Genomic DNA, 28,000 nt, shown 5'->3' with positions numbered 1-28,000 from the left:
GGACAAGCTCTCCACGTGCCTTTATTGCAGCAGGGGACCACGGGCACCCACAGCTCGACCCACGCCGCCCACCCGGGACCACGCGCGGGACACCCGGCGGCCAAGCCCCCCCCTCCCCGTGCCCCCCGTCCCCAGCCGTGCTGGCGGGGGGGCTGCACAGCAGCGGGTGACGGTGCCCACCGCCCCTCCGCGGCAGCACCCTGGCCCTGAGGGATGGAGCATCCAGCAGCTCCCGGACGGGTGGTCTCGGCAAGGTGGGGGTGACCCCGCGGCCCCCCCTCACAGCCACTGCAGGGAGAAGCCCTGGCTGAGGCTGAGGCCAAGGTTGCTCACGGTGAGAACCTGCAGGAGGAGAGGAGACGTTTTGGGGTACGGTCTCGGCAGGGGGGTGCAGAGCATCCTTTTCCCTACCCAGCTCAGCTGAGCTCTGCTCCCCCTGAACCCCGACATGGTGGAAGAGCCACCCCGGAGCCCTCACCCACCTCCTCAGCCACCAACGCTGTGACAAGGGCTGGGGGAGGAGGGATGGAGACCCCCAGGATGGGGACTCCTAGGACAGGGCACCCCGAGATGGGCTGTACCTGGTTTTTCAGGTAGGAGAAGGGCTTCTCCTGGCCGTTCAGGAGGACCTTGCTGGGCGGCTCCCGCACCCCAAAGATGCTCAGTGTGCTGATGGTGACCTCAGTGGCCTCGGTGCTGGCATGGAGGACAGTGGAGGTGAAGATGTTCTGTGGGAGGGGACGGCATGAGCTCAAGGTGCCACAGGACCCCCCACCCCTGCCCTCCCCGCTGTGTCCCACCTGCGTGACGTTGAACACCAGGTAGGAGTAGCTGCCCCGCTCGAAGGTGTCCAGGCTCTTGCCATCGTCCCAGAAGAGGTCCCCCCAGGCAGTGGCACTCGAAGACAGAGCCACGATGAGGCGCAGGGGGTTCCCTTGGGTCGCCTCGCTGGTGGTCGCCGGTTTCTGAGGTTCAAAGACGTGGGTGCTGTAGGGCTGCGAGCACCTGGGACACGGGTCTGGGAGCTGAGGTGCTGGTGGGGGGACACAGGCTCTGGACAGCCCCCAGAGAGGTGATGGGTGGGTGCTCACCTGGGTGGGCAGGATGGCACCCTCCCGGACATGCAGGTTGAGGTGCTCCAGGGGAGCTGACATCTTCATCATCTCCCCGCTGCTGTTCACCGAGGAGCCCTGGGCAGACGGTGAGAGACACGGGTGTGAGGGGGTCAGGGGCATGGCAGGGGGCTCGGGCATGGGGCCAGGGAGCAGCCATCCCCACCCCTTCCTCCAATGGGGCTTGCAGGGCTCAGCCGCAGCTTCCCACCCGCAGCCCCGAGACGGTTGAGCGAGGACGACATGGCCCCCAGCCGAACACCGCGGTGCTCCTCACCGTGTAGAAGTCGTACCACACGCCTCGGGGGACGTAGCCCGTGACCGAGTCCACCCCAGGCTCCAGCACCGGTGTCACCAGCAGGCTCCGGCCCCACAGGAACTGCCTGTCCAGCCCCAAGGTGGCCACATCCCAGGGGAACCTGCGGTGGGATGGAGACGCCGCTCGGATCGGCTGCTTCTCTACGCTCCAGCCAAAGCATCTCCCCAGCTCCCGGCAGGGATGCTCTTACTCAAAGAACAAGGGCCGGGCGACGGTGTCCCCTTGCAGGTGGGCACGGTGGAACAGGGTGTAGAGGAAGGGCAGGAGGGAGTAGCGGGTCAGCAGCACGTCCTTCATGGCCGTCCTCGCCGCGGGGCTGAACACCGTCGGGTCCTGGGCCTGGGGGAGATGCAAGGAGTCAGCAGGTGCCCCATCCCCATCCCCACCACGCATCCCCGCTACTCCTTGCCTGCCCATATCCTGCATCCCGTATTCCACATCCCTCATCCCACATCCCACATCCCACATCCCACATCCCCCATCCCCATTCCGCATCCCGCATCCCGCATCCCATATCCCGCATCCCACCCCTAGGATGCCTCCCACCGGGCACGCTGCCCTCGACCTTCTCGTTCTGGGTGTTGTGGTTGCGAGCAAAGGGGTAGAAGGCACCGAGCTGCATCCAGCGGGTGCACAGCTCCTCCGAGGTGCTGCCGGAGAAGCCGCAGATGTCCGCCCCGACCAGCGGGATGCCGAAGAGGCTGAAACTCAGCAGCCCTGAGGGCAGGGACGGTCAGCAGGGCGCAGGGAGTTTTGGAGATGTCTCCGAACAAGCAGAAAGCTCGATGGAGCTGGGGGTGCGGGTCGGGGGGGAGTCTGCACGCAGCCCGTGCCACCCACCTGGGATGGAATAATACATGTCCTTCCACTGGCTCCGGTTGTCACCCAGCCAGTGCCCCGAGTACCGGCCCTGGCTGGGGAAGGTGGAGCGGGAGATGACGAAGGGGCGCTTCCCCCGGATCTGGATCAATGCGCTGGAAGACAACGGTGAGAGCCAGGAGCAGGAGGTGAGAGCAGCCCAGCACCAGGAGTACTCCTCATCCCTCAGAAGTGCAGGGAGAGGTCCGGCCCCACCACAGCCCTGCAGCACCCGAGCGGTACAGGGAAGGCTCAGCGCCAGGACCGGCCTCATCCACCCATCCCTCCCAGAGCAGCGCTGGCTCCCCTCCTCTGCTGGGTTATTCCCATCCTGGAGGCTGTGAGCAGCCAGAGCATCTCCCCTTTGGGTCAGGCACTCAAATCCTTGTCCTCTTCCTACACAGCCCCGAGCAGCAGGATTTTGTCCCATCCCATGCCCAGGTCGGCAGGAAGCAGGATGCTGGGTACCTCGCCGTGGCTCTGGCTTCCATCAGCCCGTAGAGGTTGTGGAGGTTGTAGTGCACCGAGGCTTTCTGCTTCGCCGAGGCACACACCGTCTTTGCAGAGAGGGAATCGCCCAGCACGGCTGCCAGGAGGGAGAGACCCCATTGGGACGTGGCGGTGGGGGGGTGCAGGGGACGCGGACACTGCCCCCCCACGCTTGCTGCCTCTGGGCCAGCCCTCCCGCACACAGAAGCCAGCCATCGCGGCCAACCCAGGGCCAATGGCTCAAGCAGATGGTCCCATCCTGCACCCTGACATGGCCCTGACAAGCGTGCAAGGCTTGAGCACAGATATTGGCACACACAATAGGGATGGAGACATTCAGGGTGTAAAACAGAGACATGATGTCTCTTAAAAATGGTTTCCTCCCACAGGACTCGGCTGCCAGCGATCTCCAAGCACGCGGTACCTGCCAGCCCAGCCTTGTATTTCATCTCGCTCCTTACCCGGGGTGTACGGTGGGCTGTCGAGCTCTCCCGGGGGGCAGCCGTCTTCAGACCCATCCATGAAGTTGGACGGCTCATTCATGTCCTAAGCAACGAAAATCGCAGAGCGTTTTCAAGGGGGAGGTTTTGGGGATTAGCAGTGAAACCTGGAAAAGCTGCATTTGAGGGACAGACGGTCCTGCCAGGACACACACTGGGTGCGAGCCAAGCTGACGGCCGGGAGGGACCCGGGGGGGCAAGGAGGGACTCACGATCCAGAGGCCATCGAAGGGCACGTGGGCATGGAAGCGCTGCAGGTTCTCCAGCCACCACTGGTGCGTGTCCGGGTTGGAGAAGTCTGCGAAGGCAGTGAAGCCGGGCCAGACCTGCGGGGACACCACAAAACCACGGGTTCAGCAGGCAGGCAGCTTGTGGGGGGCCACCGTGGGGAACAGGGTGCCACAGGGCTGTGAGCATGCCGAAGGACCCAGGGGAGAAATGGGCAATAAACCAGAAAATATTGGGGTTTGAGTGCTGGATGCTGCATGCGCAGCATCCCTCCTGCCTCCGTGGTACCCGGGAGCCTCAGGGTGCTGCGGACCCCCCCGCAGCCGGGTGGGCAGCAGCAGCTGATGGGGCGGCTGCTCTGCCTCTGCTTGCACCCGGGGCACGCCAGGGAAGAGCTGTGATTTCTCTGCACTTTGCCTCACTCCAGGAATTTTAGCCAATTTGTTTTTCCCCGTTTTCAGGCTGCATTAAAAGCCCTCTCCTTGTAGACGGTGAGGGAGAGCCGGTGGGAGCAAATGGCTGGGAAAGGAGGGGACAAACCGGGGCGGGGGGGAACCACTGCGGAGCGGATCCGGAGGCACATGTCCATCACGGACAACCTTCCTTCACCCCAAAAACGGGAAGGGAGAGAAATCAGATGACCAGCCTTGGGTAGCACCGCTGCCTCAGTTAAGCTCATATGACTTCCACGGGCTCCTCTGCTGGCGCAGGGGCCGGCTCCCGGGGCCGGTGGAGACGCCGGGAGGTGACACGTGAGGCCGAGGGCTGAGCCAGGCTCTGGCAATCATCCCGGAGAGGTTCCTTAGCCGCTTGGCTTTCCCTCCAGCATGAGGGACGAAATCCCAACCCTGCTATTGCACAACCCCGCAGGGCTGGGGTTTCCCCCCTCACCTGCCCGATGAGCGGCTGCCCTTGGGTGGTGTTGAGGAACAAGCCCCGTTTCAAGCCTTCGTCGAAAGGCCAGTAGGAGCCGTGAGGGTTGGTGCTGCTGATGCCGGGATCCTGGGGATGGAGCAGAGGGTTAGCGCCTTTCCCGGCAGACCGTGGCCCCTTCCCCCTGCCAGGTCGGTGTGATTCAGAGATCACAACCCGGACGGGGTCAACCAGAGCCCACATGCGGCGGCTGTTTCCCCCAAGGGGAACAGAAACTTGCTTCAACACTTCCAGGCATATTTTCTAAAATGCCACTTCTGCAAGTCTCCAGGACCCGTTAGGGCGTTTTGGGGAGGGGGGGACAAATATAAGAATTCTTGCGCTTATGCAAGAAACGTCAGGTCACAGCCAGGCTCGCGCTACAACAGGGAGGGAACCTGACCTTTCCATCCCCAGGACCCCTGGTCCCCCCTGCCCCCAGCAAGCAGAACCCGCACCCCCTTTCCTCGCGGAGAGAAGGGACATCACAGCCGGGTCACGAGATCCCAGCACTCGTGGGGATGTGGGGGCACCCGAATCAAGCACCCACGAGTTGAACAGCCTGACCCACAGTTCCTCCATTCTTTTGCCCATGGGGGACAGGGGCATCCTTGTACAGACAGCAGCACAGCACGAGAACCCGGCCTGTGGCTCCGCGGTCCCTGCATTAGGGGGGATTTCCAGTGGCAGTTCACAGCTGCCTGCCCAGCACTCGAGACCGACCTCAGCTAAAAATCCCCAGGGCCGGGGGTGATCAGCTGGGACCACGAGCATCCCTTACACCTCTGCCTTGCATCCCAGCTCTGCAGCAAAGACAGGACGGGGGAGAGGAAGGGGAGTACCAAGATCATAACGTAGTGCTGCCCATGTTTGTGGAGGTCTTCCACCAGCGAGGGGAGGGAGACAAACTTCTGGGGATCAAAGGTGAAGTCCCGGTACCCATCCATGTAATCGATGTCATTCCACTGTGCATCCTGCGGGACAGAGGCTCAGGGATGGGGGACAGAGTCCAGACCCCCTCTCCACAGGTCTGGGGCATTACCTGGGGGATCTGGTAGTTCCTCATGGCTCTCACGGTCTGCCAGGTTTCGTTGCTGGATCCGTAGCCCCAACGGCAGAGGTGGAAGCCGAGCGCCCAGAGGGGTGGCATGGCTGGGAAACCTGCAGCGGGAGAGCGGCAGCACAGATGGAAGTGTCCCAATATGACAGCAGCATCTCAAAAGGATGGGAGGGGATGGGGAGAAGGAGGAAAGGAAGTAACTGCTGACCCCCCATGTGCTGGGAGGGCTGGGGATGGGATGGCTGGGGACCGCTAACTGCTCCCCAACCGGGAGGACTGGGGACCGTGGTGAAGCTGGGGTGAGACAGGGATGGGGGTGTGGGGAAGGTGCCCGCAGATGGCCACGTCGGGGGTCAGACTCTTACCTATCACCTGCTGGTACTGCTGGATAACCATGTTGGGATCGGGCCCCAGGAAGATGTAAAAATCCAGCACCCCCCCGATGGTCCTCCAGGTCAGGCCCGGAGCAGGCTGCAGGGCCACCTCTTTGCAGGGGAGGGGGAAAGAGAAAGAGACAGTGAGAACCGGGGAGCGACCCCCAGACCCCGACCCCCACGGCAGGAACCAGGCAGTGCCACAGGCAACACTCAGGCTCTGGCAGGGGAACGGAGAAAACCTTCCCTTGCGCTCAGCGGATGCTAAATGGGTGTCTAGAGGCTTAAATCATCACAGCCCAAGGAGATCACTACTTTACGTGGGGAGAGGGCTCGCTATGTTAAAAATTTGGTCTTTAAACCCAAAGCCGTGCCGTTCTCCCAGCTTTCACTTCAAGACCAAGCACAAGCAGGGCTTTCCTTCACATCCTCCCCCAAAATCCCCTCCTAAGTGAACCAAGAGCTACATGTACAAGTGAGCATGAGGGAGCAAGGGCTTTCCTGGAAAGGGCTTTTCACACAAATGAGCCCTTGAACCTCAGCTCGGGTAGCTGCATCTCCCCCGTGCTCTCCTGTGAGCTCCTCCTCGGGAGCATCGCTGCAATAAAGCCCAGCGCAGCTGGAGCTACGAGAGCCCTGGCGTGCACGGCATCGTCCCAGCTGGCTGCAAGCGGCGGCTGCTGGGAGGGACGGGTGGTCGCTGGTGCCGTCCCCACGACGGGAGCCCGCGGGAGCTGCTGCGTTATCGGCTGGCACACGCGGGTGGATCCCACGGCCGCAGCTGGCAGAGCACAGCTGGGAAGAGCGTGGGCGGCAGATGGCATCCCCGGCTGCGCCCCAGCCGTGCCATGCCGCTGGGCCTGGGGGCAAAGCCGTTTTGGGCGGAGGGGGAATGGGAATGGGCATGGACCTGCACGCGAGGGACTTGCTTTTCCGACGGCAACTCGGCAGCTGGGCGTGTGGTTAAACTGCTCGGCAGTTGCTAAAGAGCCTCGCTGTAGCCAGGAAACAGATGGCTACGCTCAATAACGGAGCCATCAAACCACATCTTTCCCTTTTACGGCTTCCTCTCGCCCCAAGTTCCCAAAGCGGCCACTCCAGCAGCTCCCATCTGTCCCCACCTGCCGGGTCATCCTCCAGGCACAAGCCAGCCAGGGTCCCCTGGGTCACCTACCCATCGCGTTGCTGTTGAGGAGGAAAACCCCGTGAGCATCTCCGCCCTCCTCCATCAGCAGGTAGAAGGGGTGAGCGCCGTAGAGGTTGAACGATTCCTGCAAAGAGGAGGTGCCGGGTGAGAGAGCAGCTCCCAGGCAAAGCGGGAGAGCCCTGCATCACTGGGGGCGAATAAACGGCCCCGAGTTGCATCTGCTGCCACCACCTAACCAGGCACCTGTCACCCTCCGTGGAGGACAAAGCGCGGGATGAGGATGGTTTCCAGAGCTGGCGCTGAAGGCCACGGGAGGCTGCTTCTCCCTCACAGCTCGGGGGCTGCTACTGAGCTGGGCTGGGCGAGGGGGGAACATCCTGCCTCGCTGCAACCTGTTGCACGAGTGGCAGGGTGGAGCGGAAAACACCCGGGGCCCTCGGAGTGCCAAGAGCGTTTTGCAATTGCTTTGAAATCCTCCCCAGCACATATTTGCCCATCGGCTTCGACCACCCCCTGCCTGTCCCAGTGCTGCTGCCCACCCCCCGCCACGTTTTCCCAGGGTTTGTCCAATGCATTGAGGAGCGGTACCCCCATCCTCGCCCCCTGCACCCCTGTGGGGATGGGGGAGATGGTACCGTGGGGGGGACGTCGCGTGCCCACAGCGTGAGGGTGTTCCAGTCCAGGCTGTGCAGAAGGGTGCCACGGTGCTCCCCCAGCCCGTAGAGGAACTTGGACGGGAGCGATGTGGCTATCTGGAGAAACTGGTCAGCGAAGATCAAGGGGGCCACGGTGGTGTTGAGCCTGCCGGGGTGAGACCGAGGGAGAGAGAGAGTCAAGAGGGGATGCTGGGGTCCATCTGGATCCATTTGCCTACCAACAATTGACCCCTTCCCTCTCGAAGCATCTCAAGGGCCAGCACGGCAGCATATGGCCCACCCTGCATCCAGCCCCAACACTTTGGCCCAGGCGGCAAATTTGGGTCTGGCTGGACGCGAGGCACAGCCTGAGCGTGAACCAGCCCGGCCAGGGCAGCACAGCCTTGCCTTTGACACCAGAAGTTTCCACCCAGGTTATTATTAACCACCGAGGCGATGCGGCGGTGAGGTTTCTCAGCCTGGCGTCACTGATAAGCAGCTCCCAAGTAAAGTACAGACCACAGGCGCCAGCAAACGGGAAGGAGGAGGAAAGGATGGGATCTCAAAACACCCTGGCCATACATCGACCAGCCGTTGGTGCTCACCAATGACTTAGTGTGGGCAAAGCCATGGAGGTGACCGAGAGCAGCGCAGCAAAGCAACCTGCAGTCCTTTTCCACAAAAAGCCTGGAGCTGGGGGTGTCCCTGCAGCTCAGACAGCCAGGGAAACCCAAAAGCAGGGTGAAACAGGCAAAGCCACAACCCTTCAGTGGCCCTTTCCCTTCAGAGCCACCAGGTCCCTTATTGGTGGCGTGCTCGGGACCCGCGCAATGTTTGGCTGCTGTAGGGCCTGGCGAGGAATTAGGGCATTGGGAGGTTTTTTTGAGAGGTGCTGATCCCACCCAGCCCTGCCACAGCCACAGCAAGCACATGGCCAGCCCGTGGGGCTGGAAAGCCACGTGCTGCCACATCCCCACGTGAGCACCACTGGAAAGATGAAGACGAAGAGTAATTATTGGCTGGAGATCCCGCAGTGTGGTTTTCCCTAAGGAAAATCCTCCAGGAAATGTGCTGGAGCCTGCCTAGGGTGGGATGAGCTTTCCCCCACCCGCTGCGGGATGCGGAGGAGGTGGGTTCTTACAGCACCGTCCCTGTCGCCCTGCGCCGCAGCAGCACCCCAAAGGGGTCCCGGGAGAGGTCCAGGCTGTAGATGGGGTTTTCTGCTCTCTTCATCGCCCGGGGAACCTCGAGGGGAACCTCGTACCGCGGGTTGGCCGCATCTGTTATCTGTAAAAGGGAGAAAAAGTGCTTTAAAGACCAGCAAAGCAAGAGGGCAAAGGGTTGGAGATGCTCATTGAAGCCATGCCTGGAGGAAAGTAGATTCCAGACTCGGTCTGAGCAGGGGACCTGTGGGATGGAGGGTGCAGGGGTGCAGGAGGAGCGCTGGAGGACAGTCAGTGGGGCGCTCACCTTGATGTGCAGTCGTGTGTCGGTCTCAAACTCCACATCCAGCCTCAGCATCTCGATGTCCCGGGGGTAATAGGCCTTCTCCCTCCGCACCAGCAGCCCCACCATGCCCAGCGCTGTCTGGTTGAGGCTCTCCAGGGTGTAGCTGGGGAAGTCAGGGGGGTAGAAGCACCAGGGCACCCCCCGCTTGCCCCCCGCCAGCGGGGGACTCTCAATGAAGCAGCACCCCCGGCTTTCACAGAGCTCCTGGGTCACCACCACGCGCCGCTCCGGGTAGCAGTCAAAGCGGTGGCTCTCGGGTACCAGGAGACATTTGGGGGGCAGCATGGGTCCGGGCCAGCCCCCCGATACTTGCCGCAGCACCCAGACGGTGATGGCACTCAGCAGCACGGCGGCCACCAGCAGCCCACTGCCCACCCACCACGGGGCCAGCTTCCCACGGCCGGCGGGTGTCGGGGCAGCCCCTTCCTCCTCCACCCAGCATGCCGCCGGCTGTGGCACCGCTGTCGTCAGCTTCTGGTACGACTTCATCGTCCTGGTGCTGGAGAAAGGGAGAGATGGAGGCAGGTGTGAAGGAGTTGGAGGGGGAGAGTTCGCCCAAGCCTCAGGGAAGGTTTCCCCGCTCCTGCTGCCCGTGGTTCAGGCAGAGCCTGCCTACCTCTGCCCGCCTTGGCACCCTGCACCGTGACGTCTACACCCTCAGCTTAGATGTATGCAGTGAACTCGGCAAAGGATGGTCCTGACCTTGCTGGGGTGTGGGGAGACGATGCCTCGCGACTCTCCTGCAGCCCCAAGGGACAAAGTGCCATCTGCCTGAACCCCACCTGCTCTCGCGGGGTAGCAGAGTAGCCCCTCAAGGAGTTTTTTCCAGGACTGAATTTATAGGCTGCAGCGTTTCTGGAAGCTGCAAGCAAAACCAAGCTCCCTCTGCCCGTCAGAGCAGAGCCGTGGTGCTGGGAACTGCGGTTCCAAGGTGCGGAGCATCCTCTGCTCTGAGGAGCATCCTCTGCCAGCACCCCAAGCCCTGAGTCAGAGGTTTTAGGATGGCGCGGAACATGCTGTCAGTTTTTGCCTCCCACTGATAAAATCTGATTTTAACAGCCTCTCAAGCAAACATCTCCAAGACCATAAAGTGGAGGAGACCACCACACTTAGGAGATCCCAGCGCCTAAAATCAGAGATACAACTTTCTTCTCACCATCTCCTGCCCAAGTCCCCGCACTCAGACCCTGCTCTCCCCCACCCTGCAATCTGCAAAAGCTCAGCAAAACGGCTCTCCCCGACAAACAGATTTTATTCCCCGTCAGCCCTCCCCACAGCTCCGGCACCAAAATGGCTCAACCTGCCGGGGCCTGGCTCTAAAGCCACCCCTGGGCGGCAGCGCCTGCCCCACGCAGCGCCTCAGCCTTATGCAATCGCCGGTCGCTTCCCCACGCGTGGGTGGCACCGGGGGCGGCAGCACCCACCCGCCGCGGCCGGCGAAGCAGCGTCGCACCCGTCGTGCGAACCCCGGGGACGTCGGCATGCCATCAGCCCATGCACCCATGCTCATGCCAGGCCGCCCCGCGATGACACCCCGCAGCGGTGGCACCGGGGGGGTGGGGGGTCGGGGGGGGGGGGTACAGCCAGCGCCTGCGGCCGGGGGGAGTCCCCAGCCCGGCCCGGGGAGGCATCGCACCCCGGGACCCCCCCTGCCCGGCCTGCCTGGGCCCCGCTCCGGTCATGCCAGGCGCTTACATACACGTGTCTCCTCTTGACATTGTGGCTGCGGGCAGGCAGCAGGCAGCAGGCAGGCAGCAGGCAGGGCTCCCAGCCGCTGCAGCTCTGCCTGCTCCACCGTAAAAACCCTACAAGACGCCCAGTTCTTACCGCCCCTCTCTAGTAGCAGCGCCTCCAGACCCGCCTCTCCGGCGACTTCTCAGCAGCTCGCTCCTCTGGTTTGTGTGCTTTGTTTTTTCTGGTTTTTTTTTTGTTTGTTTGGTTGGGTTTTTTAATATATGTATCTACACTCAATGCTGTTCAAAAGCCCCAAGGCGGAGAATATGGGAGATTAGCGATTTTTTAGATTTTCCCCAGCCTGGATGCATGCAGGGTCTCAAAACCCAGAGTTTTAATGCATCTGCCCTGCTTTTAGGGTGAGAGTGCTGTACCCAGAGCAGCATGCAAGAGGTGCCTGTGCTGAATCCTGCACCGTGGCTTCAGGGAATCGTGATGCCGGACGTGTTTTGAGCACACAGTGGGTGGGCTAGACCCACAAAAACCCCACACTTCCCAAAACAAAGCCCCTTTTCCATCCACGTTTGCACCAGAGGTCCTGTCTCCCATGCACTCCTGTTCATCTGGTTAATGAGCGTATATAATTGTGTGCTCCCTGTCCAGGCTTTCCCATTCTCAGGGGACCGGAGAGTTGCTCGTTGTTTACTATCGAAGGCCACTGCAGTCTAAAGATCAGCAGCAAAGGACAACAGACCTTTGGAGCACAGTTGCTTTCCCCAGGGAATGAAAACAAAAAGTAAGAGCTGTTGTGAGCAGGGCAATTCCCTCAGAAACAGAATTTCAGGAGATACGACTTCCCCCATGCCGTATGTGATCTGTCAAACCCATGTTGTTGCAAAACCAAGGGAAAATACCTTAATTCCGGTGAGCCCCATGCATGGGGCTGTCACCATGGAGGGTGAGACCCCCCCCCCAGGACACAGCCAGCCCGTCCCTCCTGCATTTGGGGACCACCATCTCATGCATGTCTGCCTTGGATGATGCAGGATGACTCAGGCCACTCCTGGTTATTACCACCCAGAGAGGGCACAGGGGCAGGTGGCCGTGCTGGGGACATCGGTGGCCCCAAGGCTCCCACCACCAGCACCCCTCTCCTTGCTTGTCTTCGCTCTCTGAGCCACCAGACCCCCCCGGGATGTAAAGGAGGTCTGGAGAAAATCCTCAGAGGCATCAGCAAGGACCACAGGGATGGCTGAAATCTGCCCTCCAACCCTGAGCTCACCCCATCCCAGCACCTGGGGCAGGTTTTCAGCCAGAATCTGCAAATCTGGGAAAAGTGAAGGCCAGTGCTGTTGCAGTCACACCGGGCAGCAGCTTCGTGCCATCGCCTGGCAGCTTTAACCCATCTCATTAGCTCAATTCCAATAAAAAATTGGACTTTCTTAACAGCAGGGAGGTGCGTCTGCCCGAACCCCGCTTCTGTCAGGGCTCGCTCTGGCCGCACAGACCCGTGGGGCTGTGCCAGACGTGGGGCTCCCCATGTTTTGCAGCTCACGTTGTGCAAAGGGAGCAGCGAAAGACGGGATCTCGCTCAGAGCCTCAAATACGGCCCTTAGATCTGCTCCAGTGAGGATATTTGGCCCCGAGGCTGGAAAGCACAAATTGCACGGAGTTGACGTGGATTTTCTAATATAGTTATGAACACAAAAAAATCAAAGGGAGACTGGTTTTGATGGAGGCAGTTGGTTTTGGTCAACCACCCGTGTTATTACATTTTTTTTGAGTCATTTTCATCATTGTTGGATGCTCCCAGGGTCCAAAACGCCGCCTCACGCCATTGGGGTCAGGGTGTTGTGTTAGCAGCTCTCGCAATCGCACAAGCCAAGAGCAAGGGTTGGCTGCGGGATCTGGCCCCGGGGCAGGGTCCGGCCCTGCGGCAGCGCTCGGGGGGCTCCGGGATGCGGCAGTGGCGGGGCGAAGGCCGGTCCGGTGCCCGGTGGAGGAGGGCAAGCCCTGCCGGTGGCCGCCTCACGGAGCCCGGGGACCGAAACCGCCTCCGATGACCGCCGAGAGCCTCACGGTGCGCACGACACGTTCCCCCGCTGCCACCTGCCCCGACCCGCTGCAAACCAACCCACCCGCGGGGGTGCAAAACCCCACGGCCACGCCGCGCCCCCCCCTCCATCGAGGCCGGGCCGGGCCAGCGGGAGGTTTCGGAGAGGGGCTCGCACGGAGCCGGGGACAGCCCGGCGGTGGGGAGGGGGGCCCGGGGAGCGGCGCTCGGCGCTGCCCGCCGCGGGGAGCAGAGGGGGCGCCGGCTACGTGACGGCGGCGGTGACGCCCCGCCCCTCTCCCCGCGCCCTTCCCCATGAATGAACCGCGCGGGCGTGGCCGAAGAGGGGTGACGCGTCGCCGTCGGGGCGGGGCCGGGAGGGGTGACGCGCGGCGTGACGCGCCATGCCGGAAGCGGCGGGGGCGCTGGTTGGTCGGCGGCGCGGCGGGGGGGAGGGGGCCGCCCCGCGCTTGTTGTTGTCCGCGGGACTCGCTGGCAGGGAGGGAGGGAGCCGCGCAGCGCCCCCGCCGCCGCCCCCGCCGCCGCCCGCCGCCGCCGCCCCCCGCCGCCGCCCCCGCCCCGGGCGCGCGCGCGCGCTCCCGCCGGCACGCAGGTGAGGAGCCGCCCGGGCGCGGTGGGGCGGGGGCGGGGGGGGGGGGGTTGGAGCTGAGGAGGGGAGGGGGGGGGCGGCCGCGCGCTGCCGCCGATTGAGGCGGGGGGGGGCGGGGGCGGGGAGCGCGGCTCGGTGCGGTGCGACTCGGTCCGGTCCGGTCGGGTCCGGTTGGGCGCGGGCGGGCGGGGCGGCTGAGGTAAAAGTGCTGAGTCACCACCGCGCCGGGCACGTGGTGCCGCCGCCCCTCGCACCGGGCCGGGTCGGGCCGAGCCGGGCGGCGCGCACGTGGGCCCCGGCGGGGCGGCGGCGGTGAGGGGCGGCCGTTCCGCGTGAGGGGAGCGGGGGTGGTGTCGGGGGGAGCGCTGCCCTTGCCCGCAGAGCGGCCCCTCGGTTCGGCCACCCCGGGGCAGCCGCGGTGGGGCGGGGGCTCGGCGGGGACCGGCGGTCGTCCCTTCCCCGCCGCCTCAAGCCCGGCGCGGGGCCGGCGTCGCTCAGTCTTCCGTGGGACGGGGCAGGCGGCTCCCCCCGCACCTCTGGGGTCGTGGGGCTCGGGGACTCCCCGGGAGGGGCCGGCGGGTCCGCGCCTGGGTGATGCTTTCCCCTCGCTTTTTGTGGTTTGTATTTCTCCCCCCCCCCCCCCCCCAAGGGTGAGCGCGCAGCCTGCCTCTGCCTTTGAATGGCTCTTAAAATACATGTGAGGAAACCTGTTGTGACGCCGCGCGCTCCGCCGTCTAAAAATAGCTGCTTTTGTACTACGGAGGGAACCGGGGCGCAGCCGGTGCCGGGCAGCGTGGCAGCGGCCGTGGCCGGGCGTGGTGGCGGCCCCGGTGAGCCGCGCTCTGTCCCGCGTTATCGGGCGGGAGCAGCCGCCGGTGGGAAACGCCGGGCGGGCTCCTCGGTCCCCGTCAGATTGGGCTGGGGGGGGGGGAGTCAGGGCTGTGGTGGGGAGGAGGGGGGGTTATCTCCCCCGAGCACGGCTTCTGTTGAGGTTGAGAGGGGGAGAGGAGCGTGGTGTGTTCGGGCCGGTCCCAGAGCCCGCGGGAGGGATGCGTGTGCAGGGGCGGGATGGGGGGGAAGCCCTGGAAATGGGGTGTTCTGCAGCCGCCCGGGGACATGTCGGTGGGAGGAAAGGGGACGGTGACATTCTGGGAGTGGGCGCTGCCGTGTGACTGTGTGGTGGGTGTGGGACGGTTTGGGGCTTTAGTCAGAAATGGGGTGGGTGGGGGGAACCCTCTTCTGAGCTCCCGGTGAAGGCGGCGACATGAGCTGGGGAAACATCCAGGCCATGAGCGAGGGGAACTGAGATCTCCGAACTCACACAGCGTGTCAGGGTCTGTTTGAGAAAGACCTCCTTCTTCCTCCTCTTCCTCGGGCTGAGAGCCCGCTCCCTTCCCTCGTGGGCTGCTCCGTGGAGGATTTATTTTACAGATCCTGCTGAAAGCAGGCCATGAGGTCTCAAATTAGGAACGAGCCCCCTTTGGGCAAAGTTGTTACAGAAAAGGGAAAGGCCTCCATTTTCACTTTTACCTGGCCACCCCCTCCTTCACCAGCATAGTCCTGAAGCTGAGCTGGGACTGTGGAGGTGGGGGGAGCCGGTAAGAGGAAAGTGTTCCTCCGGAAAGCTGCATGCCTTTTTCTTGCACTTTCGGTCTTTATGAGCCCTGTCCGTGGAGAAGCGCAGCCCCACGCCCTCGCCCTGCACGTTGCGCCATGGTGCTCTCAGGGTTTTAGCAGCAAATTTACCTTGTGATTTTTCTCACTGATGAAAGGGGTGCGCGCTCCTCCGCTTTTTCCTCTCTCCTTCCGTGTGTACGGGGTGCTGCCTGCAGAGAAGCCTTCCTCGTGCAGTCACTTCCTAGAGCTGATGGACGCCGTGGTTGCCCAATGGCAGCGCGCAGGGCTGAGCGGCACCGGAGTTAACTCTCCTCGTACCCGGCGGAGGAGCCGGACTGCGATCCGGCAGCAGCGGGGCGATTGCCGCAAGATTGGGGCACGCGGTCACTCCCACCGTCGGGACACCCTGCCTGCTTCTGTGGGCTCCGAGCTTGTCAGGGCTTTGTACCTGAGCCGTGTTAGATGTTATATACTACTACTGTACTACACCAGGCTCGTGCCCTGCTTCACAAGTGTTTCTGAACCCGAGGCAGAAATTTGTTAGCTTTTTTTTTTCCCTTTGCTTGCCTGTCAAGGACAGTGTGCTTTGTCATGTTTTATCTCATTTCTGCGCCGTCGCCCGGCTCGGCAATCTGTTGCGGCAAGGAGTTCAGTACCGCTGTGTGCCTCCTGAAAGGGAAAAATACAGATCAGCTTGATACACTTTTATTTCCATCAACGTTGGAAGATGATTAATGGCGTGGAATGTGCTGCAGAACTTGGTATTGAAAATCTCTAGCTGTGTGAGATGTTTGGGAAGTGAAGAAAGGACAGCTGGGAGCGCTGGCCCCCGCGGCAGTCGGGGTTTGTGGGATAAGCACACTCACTGATCATTTTTGTAAACATCCAGCTGTGAAATACTTGAGCAGCGCTAGCACTTTCAATTATCAGGAAGTTTCAGGCTCAGCACCCTGTAGAGATGAACAGGCAGTTTCCTCTTCTGTCTGAGCTATTGTTTCAGGCTATCTTCAAACTCGGGCAGAGAGTCTTCCAGGCATGAAGCAAGCACAAAGCGATGCAGCGCTCTGTGACCATCAACACAAGAACTGGGGTTCAAAAGGCAGGAATGAGAGCGATTACCCTGCTGCTAGCCTCCCCAGTGGAGGGACAGGTTGCGTAGCAAATCCTGCTGCTTTGCAATGTTGCGGGACCCTGAGTAGTGATGCCGTTATGTTCCATTATTAGCGGTTGGTGAAGATGCCCAACTCGGTGGCTGGCACGTGGGGTCAGGAGCAGGCACGTTTAGGAATCCCAGCTCTGCCCCAGGATCTGTCTGTGCGTCCGAGCAAGTTATTTGTTGCTCGGTGGCTCAGCTTGGCTGTCTGAGGGAGATGCATCTCTGGGCTGGTGATGCTGAGGCGTAATTCTGGTGTAGCTCTGTCACTGCATTTTACAAGCGTGTGATGGAAAAAGTGCTGTGTGCTTGTCGGTACCACGGCTGTCTGCCGCGTACCTTTCCCCTCCAGCCACCTCCTCCATGAAGTTTCTGAGGTGACACACGGGCGTACCCTCCTGGTACTCCATATCCTCTGCTCCCTAGCCTTGGGCTTTCTGCAGCATCTGACTAGGTTGTTTACCAAACCACTGAAGACTGTCTGATCCGTGTCCAGGCTTCCCCAGAGAGCGCCTCAGAGAGCCGTGTCCTGGCAGCTCTCAAATGTGCTCTGAAGGTTCCTGAATCTCCTCTTTGCTGCTGGATGCTGGTTCCGATCCATACGGGAAATGGAAAGCTGGCCAGCTGGGCGAGGGCTGCATGGAGCTCCTCTAGAACAGTAAACAGTGACTCACCCCCTCCTTGTGTCTTCTCTCTCTTCACGTCAAATATATTGCCTCGCATATGCTTCTACTCTCTGATTCACACCATCAGCCCGTCCCTCCCCGCTCTCGTTACAAATGAGTGACAAGCGTCAGTCTGCCTTACAGGATGTGTGAAGATTGTCAGAGCAGGAGAATGGCTTTTTGAATGATGGGGAGAGGGATGGTGCTCTGCCTGCCATGCTGCAATGTGCTGGAAATCCGTGTCGTGCCTCCGAGCGGCAGAGGCACGGCGATGAAGATTGAAGCATCTGTAGTTCCGTTCACCTGTCAGCTCTGATGTTATCCTTGGTAGGCACATCCATTTGGGCAGCGCTGTGTAGCTGGGAATAGCTTGTGGATAAACGAGAAATTTGGGTAACTTTACTGAAAAGGTCGCCTGGGAATTAAATCGCTGCATTTGGGAATGAGTAGAGTAACCCTGCGTAACTGTCGGTGCTGAATTGAGACGCGATGGCAGAGATCGCCATCGCTGCTTGAACCTTACGCTGTTTTTCTGCCCTCTGGAAGTCATCGCTGGCCTGGCTGAAGGTGAGGGTTGCATGTTTTCAGTTTGCTGTATGTGTCTGAGGATGGAAGCTAAACACTCGCGGGGCTGTCTGCCAGGCATTCGTGTTCTGGCCGGGGTTTGTCTTTCAGTGTAGAAAGAGTTTTAAAATTCGAGTTCATCCGCAGTTGTCGGGTGTCAGCAATGACTTTATAGTAATTCCTTAATGCGTAACGCGCTTTGAAAGCCCTGTAGCGTGGAAAGTCTGAAATCTCATTCTGGCATGTTTTCCTTCTTAATTGCAAGCCTTGTGTGGAAAGCTCTGTCCTACCTCCGCATGAGCCAGGCTTTCTGCTGTCTTCCCCTTCCAGAGCAGAGGAGCTGGGGATCTCTAGATGGTCCAAGCTGAGGTGGTCAGGCTTGGGACGTCACCCAGAGACCTCCAGGTTTTTGGGAGGGTGTTGCAGGGGCCATAGGAGTTGTCTGAGAGAGGGAGAGGGCATTGGCAGGGCTGTCAATGGGTAACTTTATTGCAGGATTACAAGGGCTCTTTATGTAACCCACAGTCAAAACACTCGCTTTAAATACAAGCGTGGAGCTGCACGGGAAAAGCCTTTGCCCCTTACACTTGGTGTATTACTACTCGCCTCTTTATTTATGTAGCGTTCAAAGTGTGTCGTACAGCTTACAGAATAGAGATGTAATGCGGTCCTTGTTCCAAAAAGCTGAGCTCCTAATTTTAGACATGATGCAGCAAATGCAATTAAGAAAAGAAGGGCAGGAATAGGGTAAAGACTAAAAGGGTTCTAGTAATCAAATCGCAGGCAGGGTCCCAGAAGACCCCTGTGCGGCATGTTTAGGGGATGCTGCTGGATACGACACGTTTGCAGGATGGTTTACGATTTTATCATGGGGTTTTGCCTTCTAACTGTGGGAGATGCCTTGTCAATTGTGTTTGCTTGTTGTTGGTAGCTGAATTAGTCCCAAATAGTCCTGATGGGAAAGATTTTGTAGGTGGGGAGATGGAGACAGAGCCCGAGGCCCTGGAGGACTGTTGGTCAGGGTTGCAAGTGGTGTTGTATGGGTTTCAAGCAGAGCCCAGACCACACCTGCGGGTTCACCCAGTGCGGAGATAAGACGCACCCTGGCACTTGTGTCTGAGTGCGAGACTTGAGCCAGTTTGAATATTTCTACTTGCCCTACCAAATCCTGCCCTTAGGGTTGGGGCAGATCCCCGTCTCCCACCCCTGTTTGAAGAGGGCCCAGCGTTGCGATTCCTGACGATGCCCTCAGCCTCTTTGCTCACCTTGGTGCGAGCAGCAGCTCTGGCGCATCACCCTGGTGCAACAGGACGGATCCCAGCCCATCTCGGAGGGGTGCCGGTCCATCCAGGGTGCTTCCGCGTGCAGGGGGAGACAAGCGTGTGGCACAAGACCCCGTACTGAGCACGAGGGCGTCTGCGCCATCTGCCGAGGAATGTGCAGGGTAAGGAGATGTTGCTTTGGCGACACGGAGCAACAGGTGACCAGAAGGGGTTTCGTCACGTGGAGCTGGAGCATTGCTCGGGGTGGCAGGCGAGCCCACGTGCTGACCCCCACCGGAGGCAACCTCACCCCTCGCCTCTTGTTTTCCACGATATTTTACGTTTCTTTCCATCTCCGCGCAGCCAAGCGGCCCTGTTCAGTTTTTCCATCGGCTGGCGTGGAAAGCGCTTTGAAGACGAGCTGGGTGAGGATCAAAAGGCTTTTTGTGTAATCGGTGGGTGTGACGGGTCTGTTGTCGGCCTCCCCCTCCTTTTTGACTTTCCTTTTCCGGTTTTAGCAGCGCGGAGTGTGCCAGCGGGACAGCAGCGTGCCCCTTTCCTTGTAGGGATGGGGGCGGCAAGGGAGGGGGGATGCCGAGGGAAGGAAGAGTTTCTGATGCTGTGGGAATGTGAGCTCTCAAACTCTGTAAACAGCTGGTGACTCACTGCATAACTATGGCACCAACTGCCTGCGCGGCCGCCGCGCTCTGCGTCTGCAGGGAGGGGGCTGCCGGCCGTTTCCTTTACACACTGGCAGCGCCTCTGCTCTCCTGAACTCGCCGGGACCGTTTGGCTGAGACGAGGAGCTTTTTCCTTCCTCCTCCGTGCTAGCGCCTGCGTCCGCGCCTCTGGCCTGGAGGTAGGGGCGGGCGGCGAACGCCCGGTGTGGAGGGGAAGCGATGGATGGCGAAAGGGCAGCGCTGGGGTCTGAAGAGGTGCCTGTGCGCACAGATTCTGTCTGTCTGCCTGCAGTCAGCCCTCGTGCGAAACACGCAGCGTGGCAGCAGCCAGAGGTCAGGTGCATCCCCGTCCCTCGGAGGTGACTGCCAGGGACTGGGACCTGCTCCCCTGTCCTGTGCCCAGCCTGCTCCAGCAGCCCCAGTGAGGAGGCAGGAGCTGCTGGAGGTGTGCTCAGGGTGGGGTTCAGTGCCGGAGCAGAGCAGGGAAGGACTCGGTGATGCTCTAGAAAATGCAGCGCGCACCAGTTGCTGTAAGTGGTCCATTCATCACAGAGCATCTTGGCTTGTGCGCTGTGCGGCTGTCCTTGTCCCTCCTCCAGACATGGAGAGCTGTGCTGTCTCGGGCTTAAAAATAGAGGAGGCGCCTAAATACACTCCCTAATATCGAGGATAGTATCTCATGGCTTTGCATTTACAGGATTTCCCCCCCCCCCCCCATGCTCTTCATCTTGATTTTTTTTTTTTACGTAAGTCGTGTGACGATGAGGTGTCTCGACTGATAAAATTCAAGTGACAGCAGCGTGGGCTGAGCCAGCACCTTCACCCACACGGCTCCCGCCGGTCCCTGCACCCCACCTTTATGCCCCCCTCAATCCCACCGCCCCCTGTTTGCAGATATGAATGAGTTTGTTTACTCTCCGACGACCTCGTGATGTCTTTGCACAGACATGACCTGAAGTCATTATTGCTTTTGGGCTTCTCTGTTTCCATGGCGACTGTCTCCGGGTTGGCTACTTTCCCAAGGTCACCATGGCAACTATCAGAAGGGAATCATGCTTGGGATGCTTTGGCTGGATTTTTCATGAATGATTAGGATGTGTGACACGATGCAGACGTGGAAATGGGGAGGGTTTGGGCTGGGCTGGAGAAGGGGGGGAAAGAGAGAGGGAGGACTCCCGCCAGACAGGCTGTGTGCTCTGCGGTGCCGCCGGGTGTGCAACCCTCGAAGCCTCCCGTCGCTGTGCATCGGGGGGGGTACTGGTACCTCGCACCCTCCCCGCTGGGGGAGCGATAGGCAGAGGCTGTGATGGTGGCACGGCTGCGGTCACCTCTCTTGCGGTAGGTACCCAATGGCTGGCCGTGCTGCCGTCACCGCAGGGTGAAGATTTTGGGTGGAGGTGCGGGCAGGTGGATTTTCTGCAAGGCGCTGATCGAAGGGGTGTAGTCGCCGGCTAAGGTGAGAGTGAAGGGCAGCGTCTCGGCAGGGGATGGTCTCTCTGTCGGTGGACGTGCCTCCACGACACTAGAAATATCAGGCAGGTCAGCTCTCGCAGCCCGAGGCCAAGACGATGGGGAAGCAACGGTGTACTGGGAGAGGCGAACTCCTGCCTTGCTTTGCTATCGGTGGGCTTTTGTTTCTGTTGTTTGGGTTTTCTGGTAGCGTCTCCTTTGGGTGGGGACGGCACTGAAAGCAGGTTACAAACCAGGCAGCTTCTTACTGGGTTGCCGATTCAATTTTGTGCTGGGTTAATAATAATCAAAATAAGAATGAAGGGAGTTGTTGTCTTGTGGCTTTTCAGTGCCTTTTATGAGCGGAGGTAACTCTTAATTCAGTCTCTAATAGGCCATTCTGAGCGTCTGGGATTCCTCTGGAGGGAGGTGAGCCAGTGGCTGGGCCTTGGAGGCCACGCTCTGCGCTCCCCTTGAGAAGGGGTGGCATGGTGTAAGGTGGTTAGCTAACTGGTGTTTACAGGCGGGAGCTGGTACCCCATCCTCATTGCTTAATCTTAGCATAACGAATAGCAAAACATGAGGTGTTTAGTGTTAAAAGGCAATGCACTTGTCAACACAAGTTTCTCTTTCTTGTGTCTGAATGAGGTAAACTGATCTCTGAATCCATCCCAGTGCGTTAAACAACCGCGTGGTTATTTCTTTTAATGGTGGTTGAGTTGGGGGTTTGGACCGTGTGTTGTGTATCTTCTTCCTACCTTCATCTCTGAGATTGACCTGAAAATCTTGTTTTGTTTTTCCAGTTGCAATTTCTGAGCGGTTTTGTCCAGAAGACTGTGCTCAGGTTATGACGACTAATCCCAAACCGAACAAGGCATTAAAGGTAGGGAAGGAGTCCACATGGGCACTGCTGGGTGGCAGGGGAGGCTGTTGCAGGACCGTGCTCTGTGTGATGTTGGTTGTACATGACTGTTCTTTTTCATTCTGAGAGACTCTTACAAATGGGTGCCAATACGATTTCCCACTAGCTACAGGAAAGGATAGGGTAGATACCCAGAAAGAAGTCTAAAGTCTCTGAGACGTAGGCTAGAGTATCCCAGTTGCTATCCAAGAGACTTTTGACTATAGCAGGTATCGGCAGCATCCTGAAACCAGTGCTCCCAGGCCTGTCAATGAAGTACTTCTACTCTCAGGACTGGGAGGCACTGGGGAAAGGATGTGTTCAGCTGGTATCTCAGATCTGTGAGACAGTAAATGCCTCGGATGTACCGGCTTGGTGGCGATCTACGCATGGGTTGTGCATGTGTTGTCGGGGTTTCTTTCCAGCATCTTAGCTCTCTGTTCCAGATGTCCTGCAGTCTCTGAAGAGACAAAAGGATGATGCCTTAAAGGTTCTGAAAATAACTGTGGCAGCAAACCTGCTTGAGAAAAAGGCACAAGTCATTGGTGTCTTTCTCGTGTAACTTCAGAGTCTGGCCTGTGCACCAGGAAAACCAAATCAGGCTGTGGTCCTTGAATTCAGGCGGGCTTGGTTTTGTTCACTACTTGGATGAGCATTCTTCAAGGAAAAGCCACAAAATGCTGAATTAAACCCTGCATGCAAGTGGCTGTTCTCCTTTTGAGATGCTGCACTGATGTCCCAGCGTAATGCTGGCCAAAGGTGTCATCTGTAGCATTCAGTATGAATTCCGGGTCTTGACAAAGGAACACAAAGGGCTTCACTCTACGTTATATTTATCTCCTAAAAAAATCTTACTGTCTGGTTCACACTGGGTGTGTAAGGCTCACTGCTTTCTCTGCCTTAAGAGGGGGACCCAAACCCGGACGACAGCAGTGCTCAAATCCCTGTCGTGTTTTACCCAGGTGTTTTAGTGGAGCACAGGCTCTCTACAGTGCTTCAGGGGTGTTTTCCAGGTAGGGGTGTCACATTGCTGAGGGGTGGCCTGTCTCTCTTCGCTGTCCAGAACATCTGTTCACATAGGGTTGCTGCTACCCCTGTGCTGTTGGTATTTGCAGGTAAAGGAGGAGTCGGGAGAGAATGCCCCAGTGCTGAGTGATGATGAACTCGTGTCAATGTCCGTACGGGAGCTGAACCAGCACCTGAGGGGTCTCACCAAAGAGGAGGTCATCCGTCTGAAGCAGCGGAGGCGCACGCTGAAGAACCGGGGCTACGCTGCCAGCTGCCGCATCAAGCGTGTGACTCAGAAAGAGGAGCTCGAGAGGCAGCGGGTTGAGCTGCAGCAAGAGGTGGAGAAGCTGGCCAGAGAAAACAGCAGCATGAAGCTAGAGCTGGACGCCTTGCGTTCCAAGTACGAAGCACTCCAGACCTTTGCTCGTACTGTGGCGCGAGGGCCTATTACCCCGACCAAAGTTGCCACCACCAGTGTCATCACCATTGTGAAATCAGCCGAAATCTCATCCAGTTCTGTGCCGTTTTCAGCAGCATCCTAGTGCCCTCGGTGTGGGGAACTAGCAGCCTTTCAGAGGGGAGGGGAAAAGGCTCTTATGCATTGTTCCGGAGTCCTTGGTCACGTCAAGAATTGGTATTTTAGCAATTCTCTTCCAAAAGTGCAAAAAGTAGAGAAAAAAAAAAAGAAAAAAAAAAAAAAACAAACCCAAACCTAGAAAGGGAACTTAACTGGCTGCTTCTATCTGGACTTGGTGACTCCATCAACCTCTCGTGTCCAGGATTTGAGCTCTGTATGCAGTACAAGTTGCAAGATCTGCTTCCTCCTTCCCCCTGCCTCCCCAAACCCCTCTCAGCCGTGGGCAGCTTTCCAGCTGGGAGAAGATACCTGAGGAGCCTCCGGAGTCTTCGTGAATGATGCTCAAGAGCCAGGAAACAGATGGACCCTAGAAATCATCATGTGAGATGAAAGTATGGAAAAAAACAGTTTCCTTTAGTGGCATCCTACTCCCTGTAAGAGGGGTCTCCCTTACCTTCCCCACTTCCATCTGGTATTACGAGGGCAGGGATGTAGGCTTTTTGGATTAGATTTCACCCTGCTATGAATGGATGGGAGCGGGAGGACGACGGAGACTAATGCTTGGGTCTGACCACACCCGTTAGGAATAACCTTTTGTTTTCAATCCATGCTGTTAAAATATGGAAAAATATATATTTTACATATTTTAATATGCCCCATTACCTGTGTGGCCTATAAAAACTACATTGCAGCCTCCTTTATTCCAAGCCCAAGTTTCCCAATAGCTCCTTCCCTACGGTATGCCAGTGAATTGGGTATATTTATGCAGTTTATTTCTTCCAAATGATCCGCAGTCTTGAAGTAGTGGCTTTTTTTTTTTTTTCTTGGATTCCCTGAAGCTTAAGGGAAGGAGGCACAGTGAATGCTGTGAAGAGCTGTGTGATGGGGAGGAGAAGGGGAGACGAGGAGGAAAAACGCTGCAAGTATTACCGAGTGGAGGCAGAACTGGCTGCGAGAAGGTGGGACAGTTCTGCTGGGATCAGCACTATGAGGAGGAGTTTGTGCAGAGTATTTTGGAAAGATGTTTTTAAAGCACTGAAGTGTAACTAGAGGGCAATAGCGTTCAGACGGGAGGAGAGAAGCTATAGAGCCTCCTCTTTGACAAAAGCATTGGTAGGTTAGCAGTGAACATCCCAGCTGGAGAGCTGGGCTCACCTGTCTTTGGTGACCAGAGAAGGGCTGTGGGGAGGTCGGACGGGAGCTGGAAGTGTCTTTTCCTCTCCGTAGCGTGTCAGGCGCTGAAGTTGGGATCTAAGGAGTACAGTGAACAACCCTCAGTGTTCAGACAACCTGTGTGAATGTGACCCTGAAACTTGACGCTTTCTCTTGGGAATAGGTGAATTGTTCCAAGAGGTGCATGGAGGGCAGGATGAAAATCAGTGTGTGTAGGGGATGGAAAAATTGGGATTGAGAAGTCGTTTGTATGGCTCTGAGCAGCGGTTTGGGAGAAGGATTTCTGGCTCGGCAATGGGCAGGAGGCGGGAAGTGGAAAGGAGAGATTCTGCTGTTGCGCAGCAGCACTGAAAAGACAAATGTTTCCAGGTCACTGTAAAAAAAAAAAAAAAAATAGCTATGTTGATGTTTGTGTGTTTTGTTGTTGTTATTTTTTTCTTTTTGAAGTAGGAAAGAAAAGGGATTGTGAGTTTTGCAGGGCAGGTCAGAGACTTGTGGAATGGACGATGCCTGTTGTCACACAGGTGAGAAGAGAATGAGATGGCTGAAGTTTAAGATGAGGAGAAGAGCTTAGAGGATTTGGGCTCCAGAACAGAAAACAAAGATCACGGAGAATTCATGAGTGTTTTGGACTGAAAGAGAATAATCAAGTGCCACCGTTGTTGCAAAGGGGACAGTGAACTGGCATCCCACACCCGGTATAATTTGTTGTTTGAGGCTTTGTCTTGCCTTGAATGGCAGTAAGTTTATAGAAATTTACTGAAGCCCTACTTGTCTTTGGAAGAAGTTGTTAGCTTGCTTTTTTTCTTTTTTTTTTTTTTCACCTTGTCATCGGAGTCTCTGGATTTCCCAGGAGGGTCCTTTGTGAAATAGGTTAATGAAAAGAGAAACCTCAGACTTGGTTCTCGTTCAGTCCTCAACATCAACATCCGTGACCTTACTGAGCCAGAAAGGGTGTAAGTGAAACGCTTCCTGAAGGCTCGTTACCCCTGCCAGATCCACGTGTTATGGAGGGGAGCAGGGAGTTTCCTTCAAGTGATTTTCCAACACGTAGAGTTTGGATGACACTTAGCGTTACCTCATTTCTCCTCCACTCCCTCCCTATCTCCGAACAGGCAGATCGATGTCCTGTGTATCAGTACCAGTTATTGACTCCCACAGCAGAAGCTGAGGAAGAGAAAGATGTTACTGTCATTTCCTGGTCCTCTCATGTTCTCCAGCTCGCAAACATTGGAAACTTTCCCAGACCTTACAGGTGCCTCCGAAAACAGGCAAAATGGAGACTCCTGGCACTGTTGGGGCTTTAAATGAAAACTTTAATGAAAAAGGCCAGTTGACTTGAAAAATGCCCAAATGCTTCCAGTCTTTAAAACAGCTCCAGAGCTCCATAACATTCCTGGCTAGATAGGAACACCCTCTGGCTGCCCTTGACCCCCCCCCCGCAGCAGGGAAATCAGACCAGTCGCACTGAGGGGGACGGAGGTCGAACTTTGTTCTGTGGGGTCGTCTTGCTGTTGGAATGGGTTGAGAAACATGTCTTTACGTGGCAGTTCCTTCGCGGCCAAGTATTTCTTTTTTTCCAGTTCTTGGAAGGGTGCCAAAGGCTTGTCCAAGTGATTGCTAGTTTAGTGCCGGTAGGCACTTAAATCTCTGGTCACTCGATAAAGAACAAGAGGCCTGGGTGTTGTTAAAGCTGTTGATACCATAGCCATGGTAGGTAATCCATATTGGATATCCATAAGGACCACGTGGAAATATTTAAAGAGAGAGAAATATATATATAAATATATAATTATATACATTTTATCGTACAGATTTTTCGTAAAAAAAAAAAAATAATTTTTTTTCCAAGTTTGATACTGTAAATCTTTATTAAAAGAAATTGCCAGTCCAGGGCTCCTTGGGTGGTGACCTGGAGGGGGATGAAATGTCCTGGCTAAACTTCCACAGAGGGATCAGAATTGCAAGGTAACGTGGAGGGAGGAATGACCCGAAAGCTGTTGACCGCGTTGGAGACCCAACTCCTCCACCCTCCGCCCTGGAGGGCCCTCCAGCTTGGGGTTGTCGCATTGCATTCCTCTGGAGTTTGGTTTGTTTCTGTTGTGGTTTTTTTTTTGTTTGTTTTGGTTTGGTTTTTTCTTTTTTCTTTTTTTTTTTTCCCTCTCCATCCTGCACTTGCAAGCCTGACACCCAGGGCGAGCACCGCGTGGGGAGCTGGTTGCTGCCTGCAGAGTCGCCCAGGCGGCTCCGGCAACGCTCCCCCGCAGCCGTACCTCTCGCTTGTCTCTCTGCTGCAGTAGTTTGGATGCCGGGGCTCCCTTCTCTGCCCCTCTTAATTTGTATGTGTGTGTGCATGTGTCCCGCCCTGCCGAGGGGGCTCTGGATTTGAGTGCTGGGATCCTGTCCCCTGAACCTGGCTTTTCTTTGGTTGCTCCCCATCCGCAGTGTGACGTGGGAACCGCGGGCTGGGCGGGAGGCAGGAGAAGACGAAAGCGTCGGGCAGGGACCGGGAGGGACATCTCTGTAGACGTGTTTGCTGTGCTCTCTACTGGGAGTGGGGAACCTTTCCCTCCAGGGCAGCTCCAGATCCCTTTGAAGCAAGTCAGCGTTCTCTGCTCTTGCCCAGCTCTACCGTCTGCCGGAGGAGACCGCAAAAAGCGCCAGTTTAGAGACGTGGGTGACACCGCAGCTCCGGGGAGGGGACGAGGCGCCGGCGGGTGAGCTGGTGCAGAGGAGAGCTGTGGCAGGGCTGGGCGCGATGCCGTGGGAGCACGGAGCGGTCAGGCCATGGGACGGCTCAGACCCGGGGAGGAGGAGAAGGTGGCATTTTTTTTTTTCTCTCTCGAATCATTTAAACTTCATTGTCATGATTGTTTTTATTTAAAAAAAAAAAAAAGAAACAAAACAAAAATGAAAAACTTTTGTAATGTGGATTTGTTTTCCTTCGTCTGTATTTCAGTCTGCTGGGGTGTTTCCGTAGATGGTGGATACTTGCTTTCATTTTTTTAATGATAGAAGTCTTCTGTTTTAAGTTGTTTTTTATCACCAGCTCATTCTATCCTCTGTGGTTACTCAGTAATTTCATTTCAATATTTATTTTTGTGCTGCTTTTTTATTATAAAATAAATTATTGATATACCAAGCAATGTGGATTCCTGTTTGTAAGGCGAATAGCCCTGTGTATGTGTCCATTACTTTCTCTTGACAGCCACAACGTAATTTATTGCTGTAAATTTAGCTGCAGTGACTGGTTTTTTTTGTACCTTTCCAATAAAGCATTTTCTGGTTTCAGACTTGCCCTGGTCTATGGTCAGCGTTTTGGAGCTTGAGTTGATCTTCAGTGGAGTGGGTTTTTTGCCTGTCCATCCCCGGCGCAGCGTACAGCTGACTGTCGGCTGTGTCGCCGCTGGTGAGCGATGTTTTTTTGGGAGCAGGCTGGGCTAAAGTGAATGTGTGACGGCTGCTCGGGCT

At 57.6% G+C, this 28,000-nt stretch overlaps 2 protein-coding genes across 10 annotated transcripts; one reads left to right on the top strand and one right to left on the bottom strand.

Moving 5' to 3' along the window:
* Window position 1: 1 nt before the first annotated feature.
* Window positions 2-15,963, bottom strand: LOC129213035 (lysosomal alpha-glucosidase-like). Of its 4 annotated transcripts, none has more exons than XM_054842344.1 (20): window positions 15,227-15,963; window positions 9,105-9,642; window positions 8,776-8,921; window positions 7,635-7,800; window positions 7,027-7,123; window positions 5,844-5,963; window positions 5,461-5,579; window positions 5,261-5,392; window positions 4,398-4,508; window positions 3,491-3,604; window positions 3,240-3,324; window positions 2,758-2,875; window positions 2,272-2,405; window positions 1,997-2,148; window positions 1,622-1,770; window positions 1,390-1,531; window positions 1,092-1,190; window positions 801-965; window positions 582-728; window positions 2-342 (listed from the first exon to the last, which is right to left on the bottom strand). In XM_054842344.1, exons 2-20 carry the CDS (start codon window positions 9,630-9,632, stop codon window positions 280-282), a joined length of 2,787 nt encoding a protein of 928 aa, XP_054698319.1. In that variant the 5' UTR covers window positions 9,633-9,642; window positions 15,227-15,963; the 3' UTR covers window positions 2-279. The 4 variants fall into 4 exon arrangements, with proteins under 4 accessions (XP_054698319.1, XP_054698318.1, XP_054698317.1 ...); XM_054842343.1 differs by lacking the exon at window positions 15,227-15,963 and adding an exon at window positions 10,843-10,960; XM_054842342.1 differs by lacking the exon at window positions 15,227-15,963 and adding an exon at window positions 10,839-10,951.
* Window positions 13,296-27,811, top strand: MAFK (MAF bZIP transcription factor K). 6 transcript variants are annotated; one of them, XM_054842355.1, is made up of 3 exons: window positions 13,296-13,483; window positions 21,674-21,753; window positions 22,887-24,006. In XM_054842355.1, exons 2-3 carry the CDS (start codon window positions 21,718-21,720, stop codon window positions 23,319-23,321), a joined length of 471 nt encoding a protein of 156 aa, XP_054698330.1. In that variant the 5' UTR covers window positions 13,296-13,483; window positions 21,674-21,717; the 3' UTR covers window positions 23,322-24,006. The 6 variants fall into 6 exon arrangements, 5 of the variants coding, with proteins under 5 accessions (XP_054698330.1, XP_054698328.1, XP_054698327.1 ...); XM_054842353.1 differs by lacking the exon at window positions 13,296-13,483 and adding an exon at window positions 13,773-13,792; XM_054842352.1 differs by lacking the exon at window positions 13,296-13,483 and adding an exon at window positions 16,660-17,482.
* Window positions 27,812-28,000: the final 189 nt, after the last annotated feature.

This window comes from Grus americana, chromosome 15 (assembly GCF_028858705.1).
Source record: "Grus americana isolate bGruAme1 chromosome 15, bGruAme1.mat, whole genome shotgun sequence".
NCBI lineage: Eukaryota > Metazoa > Chordata > Aves > Gruiformes > Gruidae > Grus > Grus americana.
Note: the sequence above shows the minus strand (reverse complement) of the source record. Positions and strands in the feature narration are given on the sequence as shown.

Coding starts and splice junctions, on each gene's coding strand:
- MAFK (XM_054842350.1), top strand. CDS start 20,990: ATGGGGAAGCAACGGTGTACTGGGAGAGGCGAACTCCTGCCTTGCTTT. Junction 21,045..21,673: donor CCTGCCTTGCTTTGCTATCG/GTGGGCTTTTGT, acceptor TTGTTTTTCCAG/TTGCAATTTCTGAGCGGTTT. Junction 21,754..22,886: donor AACCGAACAAGGCATTAAAG/GTAGGGAAGGAG, acceptor TGGTATTTGCAG/GTAAAGGAGGAGTCGGGAGA.
- LOC129213035 (XM_054842342.1), bottom strand. CDS start 10,861: ATGTCAAGAGGAGACACGTGTAT. Junction 2,406..2,757: donor GAAGCCAGAGCCACGGCGAG/GTACCCAGCATC, acceptor GTTGTCTTCCAG/CGCATTGATCCAGATCCGGG. Junction 2,149..2,271: donor CATGTATTATTCCATCCCAG/GTGGGTGGCACG, acceptor CCCTGCCCTCAG/GGCTGCTGAGTTTCAGCCTC.